The 20258-nt window shown below is 40.0% G+C and overlaps 1 protein-coding gene across 3 annotated transcripts in view; it reads right to left on the bottom strand.

Moving 5' to 3' along the window:
• Window positions 1-20258, bottom strand: part of GCS2beta (glucosidase 2 subunit beta) — an 81004-nt gene that overhangs the window by 27061 nt on the left and 33685 nt on the right. For 2 of the 3 annotated variants that reach the window (XM_070079985.1, XM_070079989.1), the window contains exon 6: window positions 11580-11642. The exons of the other annotated variant lie outside the window; for it this stretch is intronic. In XM_070079985.1, coding sequence (XP_069936086.1) covers window positions 11580-11642 — 63 coding nt within the window. The remainder of the gene's footprint in view (window positions 1-11579; window positions 11643-20258) is intronic. 3 annotated transcript variants of the gene reach the window in all.

Genomic DNA, 20258 nt, shown 5'->3' with positions numbered 1-20258 from the left:
CATATGAAAGAATGGGTCTATGTGGTCAGTGTGCACAGTCTAAAAAAAATCCTGCAGCACACAGTGCATAATGAGAAAAAAAAAACTTTTTCCATTTTTTTTTAATAAATCAGCGACTTTGCAGTGTATTTTCGTATAGTATTTATTGTTGTATTCTAGTTTTCTTGGTCTCATTTTATAGAATGGAAGACATATTACTGAAATTGAGATGATTTTGACTGGTTTTACAATGAAAGGTGCCTTGAAATTGAGCTCAAAGTAGCAGAAATGTTCGATTTTTACCAAACTTCAAAAGTAAACAAATCGTGCCAAGCGTGCAATACACGTCAACTGGTGAGTTTAATATTCTTTCACAAGTGCACCAATAATATTTATACCATTTTTTACACTAATGCAGTAGTCTGCATAACAGTAAATCTTATATTTTTTGTGAGAATAAAAATTCAAAGTGGAAAGCAAAAGAATATAAGAGGGGCCTTGAGACGTGACTAATGACTAGAGGAAATGTCATTTTAGTGCCAGCAATGTCTTTCTTGTTTATTCTGGACCCTATTCCGAAATTGGCATCTTTTGAAATTTGTGTGAAATTGGCAAAATTGCTAAATTCTGACCACTGTACTGGATAGTTGAATTTATAAATGGGTGGTTTCTTGCACCCATTCGATAGAAAAAATGGAGTTCTAGCGAAATATTCATGTTTTTTGTCGACTAGTACAGTGAAATTGGCCGAAAATGGGGCTCAAAGTGGGCAAAATCGCCGATCCGTAAACATCGCCGAGACCGCTAACTTTGCGAGAGCATAATTCCGTAAGTTTTCTATCAAATTTCAAACTTTTGGTGTCGTTATGATCGGGAAAAGATTCTCTATCTTTTCATAAGAGAAAATAATTTTTTTTTTTTTTAAATTTGGCCGACCCTGAGAACGAGTTTCGGAGAGGGCCTGTCGACCCTCAAAGGGTTAATATATTTATAGATGGGGTTGTAAGAGAAGTAAATGCGAGGGTCTTGGCAAGAGGCGTGGAGTTAAAAGATAAAGAATCACACACAAAGTGGGAGTTGTCACAGCTGCTCTTTGCTGATGACACTGTGCTCTTGGGAGATTCTGAAGAGAAGTTGCAGAGATTGGTGGATGAATTTGGTAGGGTGTGCAAAAGAAGAAAATTAAAGGTGAATACAGGAAAGAGTAAGGTTATGAGGATAACAAAAAGATTAGGTGATGAAAGATTGAATATCAGATTGGAGGGAGAGAGTATGGAGGAGGTAAATGTATTCAGATATTTGGGAGTGGACGTGTCAGCAGATGGGTCTATGAAAGATGAGGTGAATCATAGAATTGATGAGGGAAAAAGAGTGAGTGGTGCACTTAGGAGTCTGTGGAGACAAAGAACTTTGTCCTTGGAGGCAAAGAGGGGAATGTATGAGAGTATAGTTTTACCAACGCTCTTATATGGGTGTGAAGCATGGGTGATGAATGTTGCAGCGAGGAGAAGGCTGGAGGCAGTGGAGATGTCATGTCTGAGGGCAATGTGTGGTGTGAATATAATGCAGAGAATTCGTAGTTTGGAAGTTAGGAGGAGGTGCGGGATTACCAAAACTGTTGTCCACAGGGCTGAGGAAGGGTTGTTGAGGTGGTTCGGACATGTAGAGAGAATGGAGCGAAACAGAGTGACTTCAAGAGTGTATCAGTCTGTAGTGGAAGGAAGGCGGGGTAGGGGTCGGCCTAGGAAAGGTTGGAGGGAGGGGGTAAAGGAGGTTTTGTGTGCGAGGGGCTTGGACTTCCAGCAGGCATGCGTGAGCGTGTTTGATAGGAGTGAATGGAGACAAATGGTTTTTAATACTTGACGTGCTGTTGGAGTGTGAGCAAAGTAACATTTATGAAGGGATTCAGGGAAACCGGCAGGCCGGACTTGAGTCCTGGAGATGGGAAGTACAGTGCCTGCACTCTGAAGGAGGGGTGTTAATGTTGCAGTTTAAAAACTGTAGTGTAAAGCACCCTTCTGGTAAGACAGTGATGGAGTGAATGATGGTGAAAGTTTTTCTTTTTCGGGCCACCCTGCCTTGGTGGGAATCGGCCAGTGTGATAATAAAAAAAAAAAAAAAAATTCTCTGCATAATATTTACACCACACATTGCCCTTAGACACGACATTCCACTGCCTCCAGCCTCCTCCTTGCTGCAGCATTTACAACTCGAGCTTCACACCCATATAAGAGTGTTGGTACCACTGTACTTTCATATACAGTGGACCCCCGGTTAACGAACTTTTTTCATTCCAGTAGTATGTTCAGGTGCCAGTACTGACCGAATTTTTTCCCATAAGGAATATTGTGAAGTAGATTAGTCAATTTCAGACCCCCAAACATACACGTACAAACGCACTTACATAAATACACTTACATAATTGGTCGCATTTGGAGGTGATCGTTATGCGGGGGTCCACTGTATTCCCTTCTTTGCCTCTATGGATAACGTTTTTTGTCTCCACAGATACCTCAACGTACCACTCACCTTTTTTCCTTCGTCAATTCTATGGTTAACCTCATCCTTCATAAACCCATCTGCTGACAAGTCAATTCCCAAATATCTGAAAACATTCACTTCTTCCATGGTCCCTCCCTTCAATGTGATATCCAATTTTTCTTTATCTAAATCGTTTGAGATCCTCATTACTTTACTCTTATCTATGTTCACTTTCAACTTTCTACCTTTACACACCCTCAATAAACTTATTCACCTATAATTTTTACATTCTCTTTTGACCTTCCCTTTATATAAAGGAACTATACACACCCCACCAATCCATAGGTACCTTCCCCTCTTTCATACATTTACTGAACAAAAGTACCAACCACTCCAAAACTATATTCCTGCCTTCTTTTAACATTTCTGTCATGATCCCATCAGCTCCAGTTGCTTTACCCCCTTTCATTCTACCCAATACCTCATGCACCTCCCCCAAACTCACCTCCAGCTCTTCATCACTCCTGAAAGATGTTATACCTCCCTAGCCAATTTATGAAATTACTGCCTCCCTCTCTTCATCAACATTTAACATTTCCTCAAAATATTCCTGCCATCTTCCCAGTACCTCCAACTCCTCATCTACTAACTCCCCTATTCTGTTTTTAACTATCAAGTCCATTTGTTCCCTAAGCTTTCTTAACTTATTTATTTCACTACAGAAAAAATTGCTGACAGCACTGCACCCACTATCATTTGCTCTCAATTTGCACTCCTTCACCCCTCTCTTTTACTCTCCATATACTCCACCCTTCTTTTATCACTTCTGCTTTGTAAAAAACTTCTCATAGGTGACCTTTTTCTCTTTTATCACACCGTTTACCTCATCAGTCCACCAATCATTCCTCTTTCCTCCAGCACCCACCCTCCTATAACCACAAACTTTTGCCCCACATTCTAGCAATGAATTTTTAAAACTATCCCACCCCTCTTAAACCCCCCACACTACCTATACTCTTACTAACCCACTTTTCTTTCAATAGTTGCTTATATCTCACCCTAACTTCCTCCTCCCTTAGTTAATAAACTTTCACCTCATTCTTACCTGCTGTTGCCATTCTCCTATTATCCCATCTACCTCTTACTCTAACTGTAGCTACAACTAAATAATGATCTGATATATCAGTTGCCCCTCTATAAACGTGTACATTCTGAAGTCTACCCATCAACCTTTTATCCACCAATACATAATCTAACAAATTGCTCTCATTATGCACTATATCATATCTTGTATACTTACTTATCCTCTTTTCCTTAAAATATGTATTACTTATTACCAAACCTCTCTGTATATATAGTTCAGTTAAAGACCTCCCATTTTCATTTACCCCTGGCACCCCAAACTTACCTACTACTCCCTCCACAACAGTTTTACCCACTTTAGCATTCAGGTCCCTCACCACAACTATTATTTCACTTGGCTCAAAACTCCCCAAGCACTCACTCAACATTTTTTTTTTTTTTGCTTTACTACTTCTTTCTCGTATGTTTTATTTCGTTTTACTTCTTTATTTCTTCTCCCCATGGGTGTCATTTGCAATTACATAGCTCGCTATCAAGCTCCACAAATGTGTAGACAAATCTCTCTTTCTCTCTACACTTCTCTCTTCTCTGGGTAAAGAAACACTTACTATAACCCACTTTTCACATCCAACCCTTATTTTACTCCATATAACCCTTGAATTTATACATTTATATTCCCTCTTTTCCTGCCATAACTGATCCTTCAACATTATTGCTACTCCTTCCTTAGCTTTAACTCTAACTTTATTAGAAACCCCTGACCTAATCCCATTTATTTTTCCCCAGTGAAACTCTCCTACCTCCTTCAGCTTTGTTGTACTTAAGAGCCAGGACATCCCGCTTCGTTTTCATTCATAACATCCACAATCATCTCTTTCTTATCATCTGCACTACATCCATGCACATTCAAACATCCCAACTTAAAGGTTTTATTTTTATTTTTAGTAAGCTATATGGGAAAAGGGGTTACTAGCCCACTGCTCCCAGCATTTTAATCGACTTTTACAGCACACATGGTTAACAGAGGAAAGATTCTTATTCTATTTTCCCATGGATATGAAAGAAAAAATAATAAGAACAAGAACTATTAAGAAAAAATTAAAGAAAACTCAGATGAGTGTGTATACATTAACATGTATATACATGTGTAGTGTGACCTAAGTGTAAGTAAAAGTAGCAAGATATACCTGTTATCTTATGTGTTTATGAGACAGAAAAAAAGACACTAGCACTCCTTCCATCATGCAAAACAAATACAGGTTTCTGTCTTACACTCATTTGGCAGGACAGTAGTAGTACCTCCCTGGGTGGCTGTATTCATTTATTTACTTTTCAGGGGCTTGGACTTTCAGCAAGCATGCATGAGCATGTTAAATAGGAACAAGTGAGGAGTGCGAGTGAAGTAACATTTATGAAGGGATTCAAGGAAACCAGCAAGCTGGACTTGAGTCCTGGAGATGGGAAATACAGTGCCTGCACTCTGAAGGAGATAGGTGATGGGGTGAATAATAATGAAAGAGTTTTTTTATTTTTTGGGTCACCCTTCCATGGTGGAAAATGGCTGATGTGTTAATAAAGTACTTACTCAGAAAGAGTAGTTATTTACTTATTTATTTACGATATTATATTCATATTGGACTTACGATGAGTTTGTCAGAAGGTAACCCCATCGTAAGTCGAGGAGAACCTGTATCTGCAAATTCTGTAAATTATACACACCCACAAACATGAACAAATCTGATGTATACTTTAGGACAACAAATAACACGTAGCAGTATAACACACAACACTACACTATGGTAAGAATACCATCGAGAAGCAAAACACTTTTTTTTTTTTTTTAACAAGTCAGCCGTCTCCCACCGAGGCAGGGTGACCCAAAACGAAAGAAAATCCCAAAAAAGAAAATACTTTCATCATCATTCAACTCTTTCACCTCACTCACACATAATCACTGCTTTTGCAGAGGTGCTCAGAACACAACAGCTTAGAAGCATATACAGTGGACCCCCTCATAACGATCACCTCCGAATGCGACCAATTATGTAAGTGTATTTATGTAAGTGCATTTGTACGTGTATGTTTGGGGATCTGAAATGGACTAATCTACTTCACAATATTCCTTATGGGAACAAATTCGGTCAGTACTGGCACCTGAACATACTTCTGGAGTGAAAAAATATCGTTAACCGGGGGTCCACTGTACGTATAAAGATACACAACATATCCCTCCAAACTGTCAATATCCCGAACCCCTCCTTTAGAGTGCAGGTATTGTACTCCCTATTTCCAGGACTCAAGTCTGGCTATATAAAAATAACCGGTTTCCCTGAATCCCTTCATTAAATATTACCCTGCTCACACTCCAACAGATTGTCAGGTCCCAAATACCATTCGTCTCCATTCACTCCTATCGAACATGCTCACGCACGCCTGCTGGAAGTCCAAGCCCCTCGCCCACAAAACCTCCCTTACCTCTTCCTTCCAACTCTTTTCGAGGACGACCCCTACCCCGCCTTCCTTCCCCTACAGATTTAAATGCTCTCCATGTCATTCTACTTTGATCCATTCTCTCTAAATGACCAAACCACCTCAACAACCCCTCTTCAGCCCTCTGACTAATACTTTTATTAACTCCACACCTTCTCCTAATTTCCACACTCCGAATTTTCTGCATAATATTTACACCACACATTGCCCTTAAACAGGACATCTCCACTGCCTCCATCCGCCTCCTCGCTGCTGCATTCACAACCCAAGCTTCACACCCATATAAGAGTGTTGGTACTACTATACTTTCATACATTCCCTTCTTTGCCTCCATAGATAATGTTTTTTGTCTCCACACATACCTCAACACACCACTCACCTTTTTTCCCTCATCAATTCTATGATTAACCTCATCCTTCATAAATCCATCCGCTGACACGTCAACTCCCAAGTATCTGAAAACATTCACTTCTTCCATACTCCTCCTCCCCAATTTGATATCCAATTTTTCTTTATCTAATCATTTAATACCCTCATGACCTTACTCTTTTCTATGTTCACTTTCAACTTTCTACCTTTACACACACTCCCAAACTCGTCCACTAACCTTTGTAATTTTTCTTTAGAATCTCCCATAAGCATAGTATCATCAGCAAAAAGCAACTGTGTCAATTCCCATTTTGTATTTGATTACCCATAATTTAATCCCACCCCTCTCCCAAACACCCTAGCATTTACTTCTTTTACAACTCCATCTATAAATATATTAAACAACCATGGTGACATTACACATCCCTGTCTAAGACCTACTTTTACTGGGAAGTAGTCTCCCTCTCTTCTACACACCCTAACCTGAGCCTCACTATCCTCATAAAAATTCTTTACAGCATTTAGTAACTTACCACTTATTCAATATACAGAGGACCCTCGCCTAACGAACGCATCCATAACGTTAAATCTGCCTAGCGATACATTTTAACGCAAAAATTTTGCCTCGGCTAGCGCTAAAAAACTCGCTCTACGCGATTCGTTCAAGACGCGTCCACGTGCGGCCTAAGCCCACCTCACTTGTTCCGTGGGTGCCAGTGTTTACAAGTCAGCCACCGCGGTCGCTTCCAAGCATACAATCAGAACATTTCATATTATCACAGCCTTTTTATTGATTGCACCTGCAAAATAAGTCACCATGGGCCCCAAGAAAGCTTCTAGTGCCAACCCTACAGGAAAAAGGGTGAGAATTACTATGGATATGAAGAAAGAGATCATTGCTAAGTATGAAAGTGGAGTGCGTGTCTCCGAGCTGGCCAGGTTGTACACAAAACCCCAATCAACCATCGCTACTATTGTGGCCAAGAAAACGGCAATCAAGGAAGCTGTTCTTGCCAAAGGTGCAGAGATCGCAAGTGATAGAAGATGTTGAGAGTCTATTATTGGTGTGGATAAACGAAAAACAGATAGCAGGAGACAGCATCTCTCAAGCGATCATATGTGAAAAGGCTAGGAAGTTGCATGACGATTTAATTAGAAAAATGCCTGCAACTAGTGGTGATGCGAGTAAATTTAAGGCCAGCAAAGGTTGGTTTGAGAGATTTAAGAATCGTAGTGGCATACATAGTGTGATAAGGCATGGTGAGGCTGCCAGTTTGGACCACAAAGTGGCTGAAAAATATGTGCAGGAATTCAAGGAGTACATAGACAGTGAAGGACTGAAACCTGAAGAAGTGTTTAATTGTGATGAAACAGGCCTGTTTTGGAAGAAAATGCCAAGCAGGACCTACATTACTCAGGAGGAAAAGGCACTCCCAGGACATAAGCCTATGAAAGACAGGCTTACTCTGTTGATGTGTGCTAATGCTAGTGGTGATTGCAAAGTGAAGCCTTTATTGGTGTATCACTCAAACTCCCAGTGTTCAGGAAAAACAATGTCCTCAAGGCTAATTTGTGTGTGCTGTGGAGGGCAAACAGTAAGGCATGGGTCACTAGGGACTTTTTCTATGACTGGTTACACCATGCATTTGCCCCCACTGTGAAAAATTACCTCCTGGAAAATAAATTGGACCTTAAGTGCCTCCTGGTATTAGACAATGCTCCTGGTCATCCTTCAGACGTGGCAGAGCGACTTTATGCGGAAATGAGCTTCATTAAGGTCAAGTTTTTGCCTCCTAATACCACTCCTCTCCTGCAGCCCATGGACCAGCAGGTCATTTCCAACTTCAAGAAACTGTACACAAAAGCTATGTTTGAAAGGTGCTTTGTAATGACCTCAGAAACTCAATTGACTCTAAGAGAGTTTTGGAGAGATCACTTTAGCATCCTCAATTGTGTAAACATTATAGGTAAGGCTTGGGATGAAGTGACTAAGAGGACCTTGAACTCTGCTTGGAAGAAACTGTGGCCAGAATGTGTAGACAAAAGGGATTTTGAAGTGTTTGAGGTTAACCCTAGGAATCCTATGCCAGTTGAGGAATCCATTGTGGCATTGGGGAAGTCCTTGGGGTTGGAGGTTAGTGGGGAGGATGTGGAAGAGTTGGTGGAGGAGGACAATGACAAACTAACCACTGATGAGCTGCTGGATCATCTTCAACAGCAAGAGGCCAGACCTGAGGAAACTGCTCCGGAGGAGGGGATAGAGAAATTGAAGAAGTTGTCTACTTCAAAGATTAAGGAAATGTGTGCAATGTGGCTTAAAGTGCAAACCTTTTTTGATGAAAATCAGGTAAAAATTTTTTTTTGATCATACTTTGGGGTGTCAGGAACAGATTAATTTGATTTCCATTATTTCCTATGGAGAAAATTAATTCGGCTAACGATAATTTCGCCTAACGTTGAGCTCTCAGGAACGGATTAATGGTGTTAGGCGAGGGTCCACTGTACTTGGAACATCTGCCACATTGCTCCCCTATCCACTCTATCATATGCCTTTTCTAAATCCATAAATGCAATAAAAACTTCCCTACCTTTATCTAAATACTGTAGAATGAAAGGGGGTAAAGCAGCTGGAACTGACGGGATCATGACAGAAATGTTAAAAGCAGGGGGGGACATAGTGTTGGAGTGGTTGGTATTTTTGTTTAACAAATGTATGAAAGAGGGGAAGGTACCTAGGGATTGGCAGAGAGCGTGTGTAGTCCCTTTATATAAAGGGAAGGGGGACAAAAGAGATTGTAAAAATTATAGAGGAATAAGTTTACTGAGTATACCAGGAAAAGTGTACGGTAGGGTTATTACTGAAAGAATTAGAGGTAAGACAGAATGTAGAATTGCGGATGAGCAAGGAGGTTTTAGAGTGAGTAGGGGATGTGTAGATCAAGTGTTTACATTGAAGTATATATGTGAACAGTATTTAGATAAATATAGGGAAGTTTTTATTGCATTTATGGATTTAGAAAAGGCATATGATAGAGCTGATAAGGAAGCAATGTGGCAGATGTTGCAAGTATATGGAATAGGTGGCAAGTTACTAAATGAGGATAGTGAGGTTCAGGTTAGGGTGTGTAGAAGAGAGGGAGACTACTTCCCGGTAAAAGTAGGTCTTAGACAGGGATGTGTAATGTCACCATGGTTGTTTAATATATTTATAGATGGGGTTGTAAAAGAAGTAAATGCTAGGGTGTTCGGGAGAGGGGTGGGATTAATTTATGGGGAATTAAATACAAAATGGGAATTGACACAGTTGCTTTTTGCTGATGATACTGTGCTTATGGTAGATTCTAAAGAAAAATTACAAAGGTTAGTGGACGAATTTGGGAGCGTGTGTAAAGGTAGAAAGTTGAAAGTGAACATAGAAAAGTGTAAGGTGATGAGAGTATCAAATGATTTAGATAAAGAAAAATTGGATATCAAATTGGGGAGGAGGAGTATGGAAGAAGTGAATGTTTTCAGATATTTGGGAGTTGACCTGTCAGCAGATGGATTTATGAAGGATGATTTTAATCATAAAATTGATGAAGTAAAGAAGGCTAGTGGTGCATTGAGGTACATGTGGAGGCAAAAAAATGTTATCTATGGAGGCAAAAAAATGTTATCTATGGAGGCAAAGAAGGGAACGTATGAAAGTATAGTAGTACCAACACTCTTATATGGGTGTGAAGCTTGGGTTGTAAATGCTGCAGCAAGGAGGCGGTGGAGATGTCCTGTTTAAGGGCAGTGTGTGGTGTAAATATTATGCAGAAAATTTGGAGTGTGGAAATTAGGAGAAGGTGTGGAGTTAATAAAAGTATTAGTCAGAGGGCTGAAGAGGGTTTGTTGAGGTGGTTTGGTCATTTAGAGAGAATGGATCAAAGTAGAATGACATGGAGAGCGTATAAATCTGTAGGGGAAGGAAGGCGGGGTAGGGGTCGTCCTCGGAAAGGTTGGAAGGAGGGGGTAAAGGAGGTGTTGTGGGCGAGGGGTTTGGACTTCCAGCAAGCGTGCGTGAGCGTGTTAGATAGGAGTGAATGGAGACAAATGGTATTTGGGACCTGACAATCTGTTGGAGTGTGAGCAGGGTAATATTTGGTGAAGGGATTCAGGAAAACTGGTTATTTTATATAACCGGACTTGAGTCCTGGAAATGGGAAGTATAATGCCTGCACTCTAAAGGAGGGGTTTGGGATATTGGAAGTTTGGAGGCATATATTGTGTATTTTTATATGTATTTGCTTCTAAACTGTTGTCTTCTGGGCACCTCTGCAAAAATAGTGATTATGTGTGAGGTGTAAGTGTTAAATGATGATGAAGGTATTTTCTTTTTGGGGATTTTGTTTCTCTTTGGGTCACCCTGCCTTGGTGGGAGACGGCCAACTTGTTGAAAAAAAAAAATATATATATATATACATGCATATTTAAGATGCTACAATGCTATCCCTGGACACACACATTTTCTGATCCTATTACGAGTGGCTCAATGGCACATGAATACCTACATTATAGACTCTGGGTGCACTTTAGCTGTTATTGCTAGAATCAAATACCCTTAAATTTTAGGTGACTACCGTACCTATAACAATACAGCATGTGTTGACAAGATAGCACTAAAAGTCATTTGCTGTCCTCAAGCTCAGATTGAAATAGATGTCTGTTTTGTATAGTTTGGGGCATAATATAAACAAAGTGGGTAGTTAATGTATGTGGTTCATCAAACCTAAGAACAGAAATACCTTTTATTGTGCCTCTCTCATTAAACATTAAAATCAGATGATTTTTTTAACACATCGGCTGTTTCCCACCAAGGCATAAAAAGAATTGCTGCTTCTGCTGTGTGCCAAATTAGTGCCAGTTCCCCTCCAATGCTGCATAATATCTATATCAACATTTAACTAATTAGAATGCTAATAAATAAATTTGTAACAGTTCATGCTTCAGTGCAGATTTCTGTCACACGCATCAGTTCATGGCTTTTTTGTTTACTAAAATATGAATATAAAATGCATCTGAGATACATGTACATATATTTTTACTATGTAGATGATGCTGAAACAAGACAAAGCAATGTACCCCACAGCAAAGCAATCATATCCAAGAGGTAAGAACAAGCAGAAACACATTTATCATGCCACAGAGATTACCTCAGGGTCTAAGTTGGATTCAAAATCTTCATGATCTTCTTCCTCTTCAGTACCATAATTGTCCTGTAAGAGGAAAGTTCATCAAGTGGAGGCTCTACAATGAAACTTTACAACAAACACAGTTTATATACAACATTCTGACACCTCTCACTCTCTACAAAATATATATGTATGTACATATGCATTCTTCGTCTTTAAGCCATAGGTGTTGTACGAGGCGACTAAAATGCCAGGAGCAAGGGGCTAGCAACTCCTTCTCCATACAAATTACTAAATTTAAAAAGAAACTTTCGGTTTTCTTTTTAAGTCACTTTGCCTCAGTGATACGGCCGGTGCATTAAAAAGAAAGAATGAATTAATGTATGTATGTATGTAATAAGCGTGTATGCACCTGGAGAAGAGAGGAATGCAGAGGAGAGAGAGAGATTTTGGGAGATGTTAAGTGAATGTATAGGAGCCTTTGAACCAAGTGAGAGAGTAATTGTGGTAGGGGACTTGAATGCTAAAGTAGGAGAAACTTTTAGAGAGGGTGTGGTAGGTAAGTTTGGGGTGCCAGGTGTAAATGATAATGGGAGCCCTTTGATTGAACTTTGTATAGAAAGGGGTTTAGTTATAGGTAATACATATTTTAAGAAAAAGAGGATAAATAAGTATACACGATATGATGTAGGGCGAAATGACAGTAGTTTGTTGGATTATGTATTGGTAGATAAAAGACTGTTGAGTAGACTTCAGGATGTACATGTTTATAGAGGGGCCACAGATATATCAGATCACTTTCTAGTTGTAGCTACACTGAGAGTAAAAGGTAGATGGGATACAAGGAGAATAGAAGCATCAGGGAAGAGAGAGGTGAAGGTTTATAAACTAAAAGAGGAGGCAGTTAGGGTAAGATATAAACAGCTATTGGAGGATAGATGGGCTAATGAGAGCATAGGCAATGGGGTCGAAGAGGTATGGGGTAGGTTTAAAAATGTAGTGTTAGAGTGTTCAGCAGAAGTTTGTGGTTACAGGAAAGTGGGTGCAGGAGGGAAGAGGAGCGATTGGTGGAATGATGATGTAAAGAGAGTAGTAAGGGAGAAAAAGTTAGCATATGAGAAGTTTTTACAAAGTAGAAGTGATGCAAGGAGGGAAGAGTATATGGAGAAAAAGAGAGAAGTTAAGAGAGTGGTGAAGCAATGTAAAAAGAGAGCAAATGAGAGAGTGGGTGAGATGTTATCAACAAATTTTGTTGAAAATAAGAAAAAGTTTTGGAGTGAGATTAACAAGTTAAGAAAGCCTAGAGAACAAATGGATTTGTCAGTTAAAAATAGGAGAGGAGAGTTATTAAATGGAGAGTTAGAGGTATTGGGAAGATGGAAGGAATATTTTGAGGAATTGTTAAATGTTGATGAAGATAGGGAAGCTGTGATTTCGTGTATAGGGCAAGGAGGAATAACATCTTGTAGGAGTGAGGAAGAGCCAGTTGTGAGTGTGGGGGAAGTTCGTGAGGCAGTAGGTAAAATGAAAGGGGGTAAGGCAGCCGGGATTGATGGGATAAAGATAGAAATGTTAAAAGCAGGTGGGGATATAGTTTTGGAGTGGTTGGTGCAATTATTTAATAAATGTATGGAAGAAGGTAAGGTACCTAGGGATTGGCAGAGAGCATGCATAGTTCCTTTGTATAAAGGCAAAGGGGATAAAAGAGAGTGCAAAAATTATAGGGGGATAAGTCTGTTGAGTGTACCTGGTAAAGTGTATGGTAGAGTTATAATTGAAAGAATTAAGAGTAAGACGGAGAATAGGATAGCAGATGAACAAGGAGGCTTTAGGAAAGGTAGGGGGTGTGTGGACCAGGTGTTTACAGTGAAACATATAAGTGAACAGTATTTAGATAAGGCTAAAGAGGTCTTTGTGGCATTTATGGATTTGGAAAAGGCGTATGACAGGGTGGATAGGGGGGCAATGTGGCAGATGTTGCAAGTGTATGGTGTAGGAGGTAGGTTACTGAAAGCAGTGAAGAGTTTTTACGAGGATAGTGAGGCTCAAGTTAGAGTATGTAGGAAAGAGGGAAATTTTTTCCCAGTAAAAGTAGGCCTTAGACAAGGATGTGTGATGTCACCGTGGTTGTTTAATATATTTATAGATGGGGTTGTAAGAGAAGTAAATGCGAGGGTCTTGGCAAGAGGCGTGGAGTTAAAAGATAAAGAATCACACACAAAGTGGGAGTTGTCACAGCTGCTCTTTGCTGATGACACTGTGCTCTTGGGAGATTCTGAAGAGAAGTTGCAGAGATTGGTGGATGAATTTGGTAGGGTGTGCAAAAGAAGAAAATTAAAGGTGAATACAGGAAAGAGTAAGGTTATGAGGATAACAAAAAGATTAGGTGATGAAAGATTGAATATCAGATTGGAGGGAGAGAGTATGGAGGAGGTGAACGTATTCAGATATTTGGGAGTGGACGTGTCAGCAGATGGGTCTATGAAAGATGAGGTGAATCATAGAATTGATGAGGGAAAAAGAGTGAGTGGTGCACTTAGGAGTCTGTGGAGACAAAGAACTTTGTCCTTGGAGGCAAAGAGGGGAATGTATGAGAGTATAGTTTTACCAACGCTCTTATATGGGTGTGAAGCGTGGGTGATGAATGTTGCAGCGAGGAGAAGGCTGGAGGCAGTGGAGATGTCATGTCTGAGGGCAATGTGTGGTGTGAATATAATGCAGAGAATTCGTAGTTTGGAAGTTAGGAGGAGGTGCGGGATTACCAAAACTGTTGTCCAGAGGGCTGAGGAAGGGTTGTTGAGGTGGTTCGGACATGTAGAGAGAATGGAGCGAAACAGAATGACTTCAAGAGTGTATCAGTCTGTAGTGGAAGGAAGGCGGGGTAGGGGTCGGCCTAGGAAGGGTTGGAGGGAGGGGGTAAAGGAGGTTTTGTGTGCGAGGGGCTTGGACTTCCAGCAGGCATGCGTGAGCGTGTTTGATAGGAGTGAATGGAGACAAATGGTTTTTAATACTTGACGTGCTGTTGGAGTGTGAGCAAAGTAACATTTATGAAGGGATTCAGGGAAACCGGCAGGCCGGACTTGAGTCCTGGAGATGGGAAGTACAGTGCCTGCACTCTGAAGGAGGGGTGTTAATGTTGCAGTTTAAAAACTGTAGTGTAAAGCACCCTTCTGGCAAGACAGTGATGGAGTGAATGATGGTGAAAGTTTTTCTTTTTCGGGCCACCCTGCCTTGGTGGGAATCGGCCGGTGTGATAATAAAAAATAAATAAAAATGTATGTAAGGTAGTAGGTTGGTAGACAGCAACCACCCAGGGAGGTACTACCGTCCTGCCAAGTGAGTGTAAAACGAAGCCTGTGATTGTTTTACATGATGGTAGGATTGCTGATGTCTTTTGTCTGTCTCATAAACATGCAAGATTACAGGCATGTCTTGCTACTTCTACTTACACTTAGGTCACACTACACATACATGTACACATTTATTTATACACACTCATCTGAGTTTTCTTGGATTTTATCTTAATAGTTCTTGGTCTTATTAATTTTCCTTTTATATCCATGGGGAAGTGGAATAAGAATCTTTCCTCCGTAAGCCATGCGTGTTGTAAAAGTCAACTAAAATGCCGGGAACAATGGGCTAGTAACCCCTTTTCCTGTAAAGATTACTAAAAAGAATAAGAAGAAGAAAATTGTCAAAGTGGGAAGTCTGAATGTGCGTGGATGTTGTGCAGATGATAAGAAAGAGATGATTGTGGATGGTATGAATGAGAAGAAGCTGGATGTCCTGGCTTTAAGTGAAACAAAGCTGAAGGGGGTGGGAGAGTTTCAGTGGAGAGGAATAAATGGGATTAGGTCAGGGGTTTCAAATAGAGTTAGAGCTAAAGAAGGAGTAGCAATAATGTTGAAGGATAAGCTATGGCAGGAAAAGAGGGACTATAAATGTATTAATTCAAGGATTATGTGGAGTAAAATAAAGATTGGATGTGAAAAGTGGGTTATAATAAGCGTGTATGCACCTGGAGAAGAGAGAAGTGTAGAGGAGAGAGAGAGATTTTGGGAAATGTTGAGTGAATGCGTGGGGAGTTTTGAATCAAGTGTGAGAGTAATGGTGGTTGGGGATTTCAATGCTAAAGTGGGTAAAAATGTTACGGAAGGAGTAGTAGGTAAATTTGGGGTGCCAGGGGTAAATGTAAATGGGGAGCCTTTAATTGAGCTATGTGTAGAAAGAAATTTGGTAATAAGTAATACATATTTTATGAAAAAGAGGATAAATAAATATACAAGGTATGATGTAGCACGTAATGAAAGTAGTTTATTAGATTATGTATTGGTGGATAAAAGGTTGATGGGTAGGCTCCAGGATGTACATGTTTATAGAGGGGCAACTGATATATCGGATCATTATTTAGTTGTAGCTACAGTTAGAGTAAGAGGTAGATGGGAAAAGAGGAAGGTGGCAACAACAAGTAAGAGGGAGGTGAAAGTGTATAAACTAAGGGAGGAGGAAGTTCGGGTGAGATATAAGCGACTATTGGCAGAAAGGTGGGCTAGTGCAAAGATGAGTAGTGGGGGGGTTGAAGAGGGTTGGAATAGTTTTAAAAATGCAGTATTAGAATGTTGGGCAGAAGTTTGTGGTTATAGGAGGGTGGGGGCAGGAGGAAAGAGGAGTGATTGGTGGAATGATGAAGTAAAGGGTGTGATAAAAGAGAAAAAGGTAGCTTATGAGAGGTTTTTACAAAGCAGAAGTGTTATAAGAAGAGCAGAGTATATGGAGAGTAAAAGAAAGGTAAAGAGAGTGGTGAGAGAGTGCAAAAGGAGAGCAGATGATAGAGTGGGAGAGGCACTGTCAAGAAATTTTAATGAAAATAAGAAAAAATTTTGGAGTGAGTTAAACAAGTTAGGAAAGCCTAGGGAAAATATGGATTTGTCAGTTAAAAACAGAGTAGGGGAGTTAGTAGATGGGGAGATGGAGGTATTGGGTAGATGGCGAGAATATTTTGAGGAACTTTTAAATGTTAAGGAAGAAACAGAGGCAGTAATTTCATGCACTGGTCAGGGAGGTATACCATCTTTTAGGAGTGAAGAAGAGCAGAATGTAAGTGTGGGGGAGGTACGTGAGGCATTACGTAAAATGAAAGGGGGTAAAGCAGCTGGAACTGATGGGATCATGACAGAAATGTTAAAAGCAGGGGGGGATATAGTGTTGGAGTGGTTGGTACTTTTGTTTAATAAATGTATGAAAGAGGGGAAGGTACCTAGGGATTGGCAGAGAGCATGTATAGTCCCTTTATATAAAGGGAAAGGGGACAAAAGAGACTGTAAAAATTATAGAGGAATAAGCTTACTGAGTATACCAGGAAAAGTGTACGGTAGGGTTATAATTGAAAGAATTAGAGGTAAGACAGAATGTAGGATTGCGGATGAGCAAGGAGGTTTTAGAGTGGGTAGGGGATGTGTAGATCAGGTGTTTACATTGAAGCATATATGTGAACAGTATTTAGATAAAGATAGGGAAGTTTTTATTGCATTTATGGATTTAGAAAAGGCATATGATAGAGTGGATAGAGGAGCAATGTGGCAGATGTTGCAAGTTTATGGAATAGGTGGTAAGTTACTAAATGCTGTAAAGAGCTTTTATGAGGATAGTGAGGCTCAGGTTAGGGTGTGTAGAAGAGAGGGAGACTACTTCCCGGTAAAAGTAGGTCTTAGACAGGGATGTGTAATGTCACCATGGTTGTTTAATATATTTATAGATGGGGTTGTTAAGGAAGTAAATGCTAGGGTGTTTGGGAGAGGGGTGGGATTAAATTATGGGGAATCAAATTCAAAATGGGAATTGACACAGTTACTTTTTGCTGATGATACTGTGCTTATGGGAGATTCTAAAGAAAAATTGCAAAGGTTAGTGGATGAGTTTGGGAATGTGTGTAAAGGTAGAAAGTTGAAAGTGAACATAGAAAAGAGTAAGGTGATGAGGGTGTCAAATGATTTAGATAAAGAAAAATTGGATATCAAATTGGGGAGGAGGAGTATGGAAGAAGTGAATGTTTTCAGATACTTGGGAGTTGACGTGTCGGCGGATGGATTTATGAAGGATGAGGTTAATCATAGAATTGATGAGGGAAAAAAGGTGAGTGGTGCGTTGAGGTATATGTGGAGTCAAAAAACGTTATCTATGGAGGCAAAGAAGGGAATGTATGAAAGTATAGTAGTACCAACACTCTTATATGGGTGTGAAGCTTGGGTGGTAAATGCAGCAGCGAGGAGACGGTTGGAGGCAGTGGAGATGTCCTGTTTAAGGGCAATGTGTGGTGTAAATATTATGCAGAAAATTCGGAGTGTGGAAATTAGGAGAAGGTGTGGAGTTAATAAAAGTATTAGTCAGAGGGCAGAAGAGGGGTTGTTGAGGTGGTTTGGTCATTTAGAGAGAATGGATCAAAGTAGAATGACATGGAAAGCATATAAATCTATAGGGGAAGGAAGGCGGGGTAGGGGTCGTCCTCGAAAGGGTTGGAGAGAGGGGGTAAAGGAGGTTTTGTGGGTAAGGGGCTTGGACTTCCAGCAAGCGTGCGTGAGCGTGTTAGATAGGAGTGAATGGAGACGAATGGTACTTGGGACCTGACGATCTGTTGGAGTGTGAGCAGGGTAATATTTAGTGAAGGGATTCAGGGAAACCGGTTATTTTCATATAGTCGGACTTGAGTCCTGGAAATGGGAAGTACAATGCCTGCACTTTAAAGGAGGGGTTTGGGATATTGGCAGTGTGGAGGGATATGTTGTGTATCTTTATATGTGTATGCTTCTAGACTGTTGTATTCTGAGCACCTCTGCAAAAACAGTGATAATGTGCGAGTGTGGTGAAAGTGTTGAATGATGATGAAAGTATTTTCTTTTTGGGGATTTTCTTTCTTTTTTTGGGTCACCCTGCCTCGGTGGGAGACGGCCGACTTGTTGAAAAAAAAAAAAAAAAAAATGTATGTATGTATGTATGTATGTATGTATGTATGTATGTATGTATGCATGCATGTATGCATGCATTTTAGTTTAAAAAATTGCCGATTGGTGGTACAGAGGTGAAATGCAGCCTTAACAGCCCTAACAAAATAACCTGGGCATAAAGTAACTAACAATACAGCCCATTCATTTTAAACATATACTCTTAATGAGTACACTAACAAAAACTTAACACAGATGAAGAGTGGCACATTACACAAACTGTTCCCATGTGCTTAAGAGGCACTGTTATCCAAAAGACACTCCATGGACCTGCCTGGCCCTAAATTTTTTTCTTAGTTGAGAAGAGATGATAGAACATCTAAACAGTTGAGCTGAAGCACAAAATGTCAGCAGGTATCAAATTTGAAGGCATAAAAATTATGCGTAAATTTACAATGGAGTACGATCCCCTGCATAAATTTTACATTAAATAATTAAAGGCATAAACTATATTCTTAAATCTATTTGTGCTGCATGATACTTCTGGTTGAAAGTACCAACCAAGTGTCATACTGTGTTCTGAGCCCCAATATGAACACAACTTTGAGCCATGGATAACAAGATACCATCTCCTGCCTTACTACCTAAACAATTAATTTGATTTTATTCCTAATTACAATTAACCATTGTAAATAAACACATTTTAATGAAATATTTAAAACAATTACAGTACTGCATTATAATAAAGAAAACTCAACTTTCACTGGGGCTGTAGATGAATGGTTCAGAGAACCGACATGTTGAATTAGACACATGTGCAACTCTTGGGTATCTTTATTGAGTATCTTTATCCCCAATAAAGATACCCAAGAGTTGCACATGTGTCTAATTTCACTGGGGCACCAGTATAGCAATCTTCTCCCTCCCTCACTCACTCACTGACACACTGGCTCACTCAGTTTTTCTCTCACATGCTCACACTTTCTACATCCCATTATTATAAGTTTACAGTATACTTACATAGTCCTTTTATGTCATCCATCTGTGCTAATGCCAACAGAAAATATTTGCTACTGATAAGCTATTAAGAGAACTACGTGGATGATTGGCTATTATGAGAACTAAGCCTAAGATAAGTTAGTAAGGGACCCAAGCCTATAACAGGGAATTGAAGGAACTAATCTTATTAAAGAGTACATTTTTTAGGTAAGTCCAGACAATCAGTAGGGTCTCAGTCCCTAGAGTGCTGGAGTGAATGGTTTGCACCACACAAAATAGTGGAACCCCGAGTTTCGGCTGCCCTGAGTATCGGCTGCTTTGAGTTTTGACTGCTTTTTTCGGCTAAATTTTGTCCCGAGTTTTGGCCGTTGCCCCGTGTTTCGGCCGGCGTACCAGACCCGTTCACCTGTCCGCGCCTCCATTCGCAGGCGCCATGAGCCAGTCTAGCTTATTTATCCTTGAGTGAACATTACCCTGTGTGCTCATCTGAACGTTTCACAATAAATTCATTGTGTTTAGTGCTTGTTTATTGATTGCGACTGTGAAATAAGCCACCATGGGCCCAAAGAAACTTCATAGTGGCAGTGGTTGAGGCAATAATAAGTCCTCCCTCTCTCCTCCTCCCTATCTTCCAGATGCAAACGAGTCTTCAATAAAGGTACGTAAATGTGATTTTAAATGCTTAATTAAATGTTTATTTATGTATTGTATTACTCATTTAATACTCATTTATGTGCAAGAAAGGTATAAAATACCAACAATA

Source organism: Cherax quadricarinatus, chromosome 6 (assembly GCF_038502225.1).
Source record: "Cherax quadricarinatus isolate ZL_2023a chromosome 6, ASM3850222v1, whole genome shotgun sequence".
NCBI lineage: Eukaryota > Metazoa > Arthropoda > Malacostraca > Decapoda > Parastacidae > Cherax > Cherax quadricarinatus.
The sequence above is the reverse complement of the archived record's forward strand: the minus strand, read 5'-3'. Positions and strand labels throughout refer to the sequence as shown.